At 43.5% G+C, this 8557-nt stretch overlaps 1 protein-coding gene across 4 annotated transcripts in view; it reads left to right on the top strand.

The window, feature by feature from the left end:
* The first annotated feature begins 2737 nt into the window (after positions 1–2737).
* The window catches only part of Tead1 (TEA domain transcription factor 1), a 163027-nt gene continuing 157207 nt past the window's right edge, over positions 2738–8557 (top strand). For 2 of the 4 annotated variants that reach the window (XM_010615249.3, XM_010615246.3), the window contains exon 1: positions 6286–6538. In XM_010615249.3, coding sequence (XP_010613551.1) covers positions 6382–6538 — 157 coding nt within the window. In that variant the 5' untranslated portion in view covers positions 6286–6381. Of the gene's footprint in view, positions 2756–6282; positions 6539–8557 lie in introns of those variants that run through there. The other 2 variants (XM_010615250.2, XM_033764134.1) reach the window with 2 other exon arrangements.

Raw genomic sequence — 8557 nt, 5'->3', positions numbered from 1 at the left:
CAGCACTGCCTGCCTCCCACTGTATAGCAGGCTGTAGGTTGAATTCGGTTCCTAGGGAATATGTACTCCAACTGGAGAAATGATACTACGATTCAGATTCTGTGAAACATATAACTTTGAACAATTAAAATTTAAGTCTCTGAACCTTCTAAAGGGAGGTTAATACCCAAAGTGATAGAGCACTGATAAAATAAGATCCTGTAGGCAGAAATTCCTGTCATTGTTAAGATCTGGTTCCCTGGAAGTGGGATTTGGATTTGAGGTACCAAGTCATGTTGGAATAAAGCATCCCCCACCCCCACCCCAGGCTTTTTGTTGGAAGGTAGCTTTTCAGAGAAAAATTAAGATCACAGTGACATTCAAGCCATCAAGTGTTTGGTGGAGTTGTGTAATGTAAATATCATTCCAACCACCTGACTCTCCTTTAAACCTTCCCACCATGCCTACTTCTGTGAAGGCCTGAGCTAATAGATATCTTGTTTCTTAGTGTTCATTCCATTTCCATTTCACATATCTTCTCTTTTCCACTCAACTCCTCAGAATTGCTTTATCATTTTCTCCTTTTTGGATTTCTTTCTAGGCCATTTTCTTGACTTCTGATCTTTATACCTTCACTGCTTTGCCTATTGCTTTCCTGTCACCTGGATCTTTTCTTCCTTGGTGGTCAAAAGAAAAGAGAAGTAGAAGAGATAAAATATTCTCCTTAAAACATGATTTGTTCATGACAGGAGAAGATTATCTCTTAAGAAGACCTAAGGGCTTATATGTCCCTCTGATTGAGTGATATATCAGAAGCTGGACCAGACAGCTGACTGAGGGCTAAGGATTTAGCTCAGTGGCCCCGTGCCTGCCTTGCAAGCACAAGGTCCTGAATTTGATCCCTGGTACCCCCCCAAAAAAAAACCCCACCAAAAAACAAAAACAACGATAGCTGACTTGACACATTTTCTACTCCATGCCTGGTTTAAATCTGTCTTGCATCTTCCTAATGTGATGATTTCCTTCCTTCTTGCTGTGCTTGGAATTGAACCTAGGACCTTGAGCATGTTAGACAGGTGCTCTACTAGGGAGCTATATCTCAGGTTTGCAGTGATTTCTTTTAGGCCTCTTAATAGTATTTATTTTGCTAGTCAGTATATGGGAAGAGAAAGTAGACAGAATGTTTCCCCTTCTCATAGGAAGTTGGGGGATAAACTCAGTTATAGTGTATCAAAGAAGATTCGTGTCATCTGGTTTTTGGTTCATTCTTTCATTCATTGAGTATTTGGGTGCCAGGTATTGTACTAGCATCAGGGATGTTGCAGTGAATGTAATGGCTTTACCTTCAGGACACTGGGGCACAGGTAAGAGTGTGTGAACACAGGTTAGTGAATGATTGAGTTGGCTTCATTCAGGATTAGTGATGCAGACTAAGGCTCATGGGGGCTGTACATGCCATGAGTTCCTGCATGACTCAGGTGGACAGAATCCTAACTCCCAGTTCTGGTGTTTCTGAGACTATTAAGGTACTGGTTAAAAGATGGAATTTTTTTTTTTTTTTTTTTTTGGTGTCCCTCATATTCAGTGACATTTCATTAATCATTATGGTCAGTTGAAACTAACCCTTTTACTTAAAATTCTTTAGATCACTTGGAACTGGGAGTGATGCTGCAGTGAGAGAGACTCATGAGAATAGGTGAAGGAAGCAGCAGATTCCCGCATCCCACCTCACCCCTTCTGCCTGTGCTCATCGAGTGCAGGTGGTATCAGAAGCCATGAATTTACTCTTCTCCCCCTTTATCTCCAGCCTCCCAGAATAGAATGTGTGGGCCTAAAGCACATATGATGTCATTCTCCTGGACTCTTATGACTGTTCCTGAATTGCCAGTGGGAATTGTGAAAGGATTGTCCATTTACGGAGTGTGTCTGCTTAGGCATTGAGCAGGATACTTGGATCACTGGTAATAGCTGCTTTTGGAGTTTATTGCAGTGTGGCCAGGAAGAACTTCAGGAAAGAAGTAGTTGTCAGAAAAGTGTTCATCAGAGAAACCGAGACTCATGGGACTGCATAATACACATGTATTTTGAGGCCTCTTTTCAGCAAACAAGACTTCCTACCTGCTTTCTTTTCTTGGAGGTATTCTATGGAAAGTCTACTCCACTGCACCACCCTGCCATTAAGAATGTGAAGACCTATGAAAAAGTTTGGTTTTAAATGCATCACACAATTTAAATTTTCCATGTAGTCATCTTAAAGACCTTTAGAAGATCTTTGTAAATTGGTTTCCCAAAGTGAACCATTAGGGGAAGCTCTGGCCTTTCTTCACCAACTTATTTATGCAGGTAGTTTGGCATCATGAGGCACAGATCCCCCTCTAGGGAAGATGAACTTGAAGCCAGTGCTTGTTCATTATTTTATAGATGGCAGAGTACCTTCACCATCTCACTGAATCTTTATGGCAGTTCTGTGGGGTAGGGTCTCTCCATACTTTAATGAGCTTTTTGTATTTTATAATTTAATTTCGTATCCATTTTACAAGTGAAAACTTGAGCTTCTGAGAGATTAACTAATGTAGTTTGGGGTGCATAGCTCCTGGGTCAGCTAGGTTTGGAACCCAGCTCAGTTTACATCTTAATACTACCCATCCCCAAGATTCCTCTAGCCAGCCCCTCAATATTGTACTGTTCTTCATTGACTGAACTGAAGGAAAGCAGACACCTCCACTCAGAGGATACATGGGAACAGGAGACATCAGCCCAGCTTTACAGATATTGTGTATGTAAGCCACTTGATTTGATATTTACTTTGGTATTAAATGGGTGCTTATTGCTATATATTCAAAAATCCAAGTAGATTGAAGGCTAATTAACCAGTGCCCATTTTGAGGATACTCAGTGTGTCTAGTATTTTCAGAGCCACCAGATCCAAGGACAGTTTCCAAAGTGAGTTGGCACTGAGGGACAGAATGCCATAATGGTTATTTCAGTATCTAGTATGGGAAGCATTTCTCAGCCAGAGCCAGTCTTGTGATTGGAAACTCTTTGCCCATACAGGGCCTCATCTTACTTACAATTGGGTTGTAAAACCATGGGCCTGAGTAACTCTGTGGATTATGTATCTGGTGGTTTCTGGACTATGTCCAGAGTAAGTAATTCTATCCTGATGAGCCAATCGCAGTTCTATCCAGTTGACCAAATCGCAAATGCCCTGGACAGAGTTCTTCCCTTTGCAATAAGTGAATCAAAACATGGGAGTGTTTAGAACAGTGTCTCTGAACTTACTGAATAGAGATGGGACAATCTGTGCTTGTGATCTTGCATTCCCCAAAGATCCAAAGGCAGTGACCCAAGCCTTGGAAGTAACTTGAGGGGTATCCACAAGACTCTGCTCCCCGGCTCTGCGACAGTCTGCCCTCGCTGAACAGTTCAGCTAGCAGAATGGCTTTCCTCATGTTGAGTCAGAGTCGTCTTGGGAGCACCTACAGATGGTCTTGCCCTTCCCTAGACAGACAGCTCTCTTCAGGGGCTGTTCAGTGTCTGAGGACACAGGGCTTAGCAGTTAGGATTAAGGAGGATCTTACCATCTGCGGGTCCTGCTTAGGGCAAAAAGCAATGAAATTTAACAGAAATAAATGTAAACTTGAAACCAATTGCTTAAGAACCAGGATGCAGGAAGAGCCCCAGAAAAGAAGGAATTTAAAGGCCTTGGGGATCTCAAGTCCAGCTTGAGGGCCATTGATTAAGATGGGTGGACAAGCTGAAATGCATTTGTGAGAGGGGGCAAAAGCACTGTGGTATCCACTCAGAAAGAACCAGAGCCTGGGGGCTGGCTATCCCTGGCATCCCTAAGGGAGTGTTTTGGGAGAGATTTGCTCCTCTAAGGGGTAGATACACCTCTAAGGGGTAAGTGAATTAGACAAAAAATGACTTCTGTCTCAATAGATGGAAGACTCTCAGCATGCCATTATGGAGGTGGCAGTCTTGAGGAGGTGGTGGGTGGTTCTATCATTGGTGGTGTTCCAGCACTCATGGGGACTGGCTCTTGAGAAATTTAGAGGGGAGTTTGAAGCATTGGATGGGGTTGTGAGTAAACACTGGCCTGGATACTCCCTGGCTTTCAGTTGTACAGAATTTTTTTTTTCTCTGGGTAAACAGAGGTCCAGATCCCTCTGCCACCTCTCACTGCTCTGGATTCCATCCCTCTGCTATAGTAGCAGAGCACTGGGAACATCTAATTTTTGTTTGTTTGTTTTTGGTTTTGGATTTTTGCAGACAGGGTCCCACTGTGTAGTTTAGGCTGGCCTTGAACTCACTATGTGGCCCATGTTGGCCTTGAACTTGGGGTGATTCTTATGCCTCAGCCTCTTGAGTGCTGGGATTACAGGCTTGGTTTACTATGCCTGGTTTAAGATCTTAAAATTGAGGTTCCCTGGAGTGGATTTATTCTGCTGTGAACACCCAGAGCTCCATACCTGGCCTGTTTTTTTTTTTTTTTTTTTTTTTTAATGTGTGTGTTGTTTTGCTTTTATTTTCCATTTTGTTTGGGAAGAAGGTGGGCTAATCTCTGCCAAAGAGTTCCTCTTAGTCTCCTAATTTCTCCAGTCAGCTGTTGTGCTCATACTCCAGGGTAGTGTGTAGTTCAGTTTGAACTTTGGAAAACTGTTAGATCCCAACACAAAATGTAATAGTTTGAGAATTCAAAAGCCCCACATTGTAGGCACTGCAGAGTTCATCAGGGTGGGGTGGGGCATTCACAAAACACTTTCTTGTGGAATAATTTAGATCTTAGCATTTGGCAATTTTAAAAGTCCTGTGTAAGTGTACTTGTGTTGGTAAAAAGCAGTACATATTTTGTTAACAGGTTTTTTGAAGGATACTTCAGTGGCAGCATTTAAAGGCAGACAACCTGAAACTTTTTCTTTTCTTTTAAAAGCGGGTGCTACCAAATCCAAAAAGCTATCAGAAGGAGAAGCCAAACACACCCATTAGTTAGACCATTAATTGTGTAATATTCCTCTGAATTTCTCCACCTGTGCTCTGTTGAGATCCACAGTGGGGAGGACAGGAGAGTGAGATTCAGTTGGGGAGAGAAGGAAAGGAGACAGGCTGCTTGCTTTAGTCCACCGCCACCTACTTTCTTCCTGGGTGCCTCTGTTGTAATGTTGCACAGACTTGAGTAGGAGCAGTGGTCACACAAAGCCCTTCCTCTTCAGGCCCTGTGGCTCCCCTTTTCCACCCATCCCCAGGAACAGTTCTTCCCTCTCTTTTTGGGAGGACTTTGAATTAATGACCTAGTGGCTTTTCAACAAAGGAATATTGATATGAGAGTGTTCAGGACAGCAGGGAGTGTGAGATTAGATCACTTTCACACTGGTGTGATGCCAGTATGACATTTGTTTAGAAAGCTTATCCATTTCCAACCACAGTTCACATGCATAATTTAAGGGGAATGCATTTTTTGAGAAAGGTTTTTTTGATTCTGTAATCCAGAGTAAAGGACCCCCTTCCACGTTTTCATGTGATCGGGAATTCAGAGTAGGCCACTTGACGAAGTGAAGGGCACCATGTAGACAGAGAACATTTCCACAAGTTCACCAGGCCCTTGTGGTGGGTGTTGTAGGAAAGATGGGACTGGGGACAACTTGGCTCTTGCCTCAGTGTTACAGTTTAGGAGAAGAGTGGCAGAGTGACCTGATGTACGGGCTAAGAGTCCTGCAGCTCAACGCAAATGTCCAGGTCAGATGGCATTGCCAACTCAGTAGGATGAATAACTGTGATAACAAATAGTCTTCTTCCTCCTTCCTGGCTCCTGCCACCATTTTGCATGTTGTTGATCTCATATTGAGACGCTTTGACATTTCAGTTGTGATGCCAGTTGCTATGATAAAGCTGACATCTTTTATTTTACTTGAGTTTCATATAAACAGCTTGTTCCACTGTGGAAATTTGACTGTCACTGAGCAGATTGCCCTGGTAGATAGTAAGCACTTAATGGTTTTCCCGTGAGTCCCTCCAAACTTGCAACTCTGGGGAATTGAGTGCTCTTCTTGGGTAAAAATTTCCTCTCATCTGTGAAGATTATCCGGCCTCTGCCTGCCATCGCAGTTCTCTGTGAGTCGTTAACGTGATACATACAGAAGACAGCCACTGGGATCTCAAAATTCCATACTCTTCCCTAGGAGTTATTCTTCAAGCAAGGTGGTGACTGAAGAACATGCAGTAAAATTAGCAAAAACTGTATGTTTGTGGTTACCATGACCTATACTATTTAGTGATTGTGTTGTTTTGTGATTTCTCTTTTAGGCTTATTTTCTTGAAAAGGCTCCAGGCTTCGGCTTGGAAAATCCAACCGCCAAAATTGAGCCCAGCAGCTGGAGCGGCAGCGAGAGCCCTGCCGAAAACATGGAAAGGATGAGTGACTCTGCAGATAAGCCTATTGACAATGACGCGGAAGGGGTCTGGAGCCCCGACATTGAGCAGAGCTTTCAGGAGGCCCTGGCTATCTATCCACCATGTGGGAGGAGGAAAATCATCTTATCAGACGAAGGCAAAATGTATGGTAAGTGGCCTGGAACGCTGTTTTGAAACACCACAACCCACTGCGTGGCAGGGGATAGATTAAGCTGGCCTTCTAGTGAGATCTTTTCATTGTATTGGATTGAATGATCCTTGTAGAATTATAGTTGCTCATCTGAAAAACCAAGGCTTGGCTAAAGAGGAGCATGAATGAAGGGCCTCAGGGGAGTTGTTCCCTGGGTGGTTTTTCCTCTGCATGTGCAGTGCTGTTACATCAGAAGCTCTGGAGTTCCATTTAGGAGGACAGGTAGTCACAGTGGAGTATGCAGAAACCATATGGTGCGGACGAGTTCTTCAGTACAGAGGTTCAGTCTAAAGGGGGCACTATAAATTTGCCATGGGGGAACGAGGCCCTGCTAATGCAAACTCTGATTTTCTTCCCCCTAGAAAGAGCCTATAATCTAACCTAGATGTGTCTATAAAATCTACTCTTTTAAAAAAGTCAGCACTTATTTTTTAAACAACTCTGTACAGGCCAGGTACAACATGCTCATGGTCTCAATAAGAGCCCTGAACCTCCTGTTTGTAGCTTTGCTGCCAGTATGCAGTTGAATGGCCATAGAGGCATTACCCACCCAGACTCCCCTGAGCAGTCCTCCCTTCTACAGTATGTTCTGAAGGAAACCCCAAGTGTGTGCAGAGGGCAAGACCAGTGAACCAGATGGGTTAGCGTGCTGGAGGCAGCAGCAAGGACCCAGCCACAAATCAGAGGCTTGCTTGCTGAGTTTGGGCACCCTTCCCCCACTTTCTGTAAGTGCTCCCAGCTGCAGACCTGCACTTTTTGGCTGCTTACCTTTTGGGAAGCAGATGGCAGGTGGTTACTTTTGTACATTCTGCTTGTCTAATTGGGCACATTGAGTTGACAGAGTTTGCACTATAGCTGGATCTAAAGAGATGCAAACAAATAACCTCAACTCAAAGAGAACCGGCTCCACAACCTACCTGAGGTTGTTAACTTATCACAAGAGTGATTTATTCCTAAATAATTTGAACTCTTTTCCATAATAGGGTGTTGTGCCTTTAATCCTGCGCTTCCTCTATCAGGAGCCATAGGAGGCTACAGCTCAAAGTAGCACACACTGTGGAGAGGAAAGCAGATGGTAGTGCAGCTGCCACCAGCTGTGCCCCCCGCCCTCCCCTCCCCCACAACTTGGATGATGTAATGGAAACAAGGACAATTTTGCTTTCTGTATCACTGGAGTCTCTCAGCCAGCCATGCACAGGGGAGATGGAGGACCCAAACCTTCGGCATTTGTTTTAGGCTCGCATAACATGTTTTGTAGTCCAAGAAGCTTTTTCACATAGTGAAATGGAGTCAGAATGGAATACTCAGCTGCTGTGGGAGAAAGTTTCAAGGCCTGGAGTGTTTGTGTTTCCCTCCTGGGCTCTGATTCTGTAGCATGGCTCTTTGCTCACAGAGGCTTATCCTCATCCCTAAAGACGCAGCTTCCCTCTTTCTAAGGCAGAGAAAAGTGCTTTGACCTTTGAACCTCCTGTGACAGTGACTATATCGAGTAGTGAACATTGGCTTTAGGACAGACAGCACATTGTACAACTGCCACTTGTTTACCCAGTGATTTTTCTGGTGTAAAATAATGGCACTGAATTGAGAGTCTTGCTGGGAGGAACACTGCATTTCACTTTGCCTCAGGAGAGGCGCTTTCCTCTCTGGTGTGAGTTTGGGCGCTGAAAATACAATTCAGAGCAAAAGCTAGTTTTCGACTTCCAGTTTTATTTCATTCTCCATTAAGATTTTACTTTTTAAGTAGCAGCCATGGTAGGTTTAACCAGTTGTCTCTAACACAATTATAAAAATGTTTTTATGTGAAGATAATTGTGGAAGTGGTCTTGTTGGTAATTGTATCTCAGAGGCAGCAGGCTAGGAAGGTGAATGGTGAGAAGCTTTGGATTTGAGTTATTCTGTCAATGAATTAGAACAGTTTTTACCCTGGGTCTTGGTGTCTCTCTTTTCCCTTTGTTAAAAAAAAAAAAAAAAAAAAAA

The sequence above is a fragment of the Fukomys damarensis genome, unplaced genomic scaffold (genome assembly GCF_012274545.1).
Source record: "Fukomys damarensis isolate Sample0158 unplaced genomic scaffold, DMR_v1.0_HiC HiC_scaffold_16, whole genome shotgun sequence".
In the NCBI taxonomy this organism is placed as follows: Eukaryota; Metazoa; Chordata; class Mammalia; order Rodentia; family Bathyergidae; genus Fukomys; species Fukomys damarensis.
This window is presented reverse-complemented; position numbering and strand designations above follow the sequence as displayed.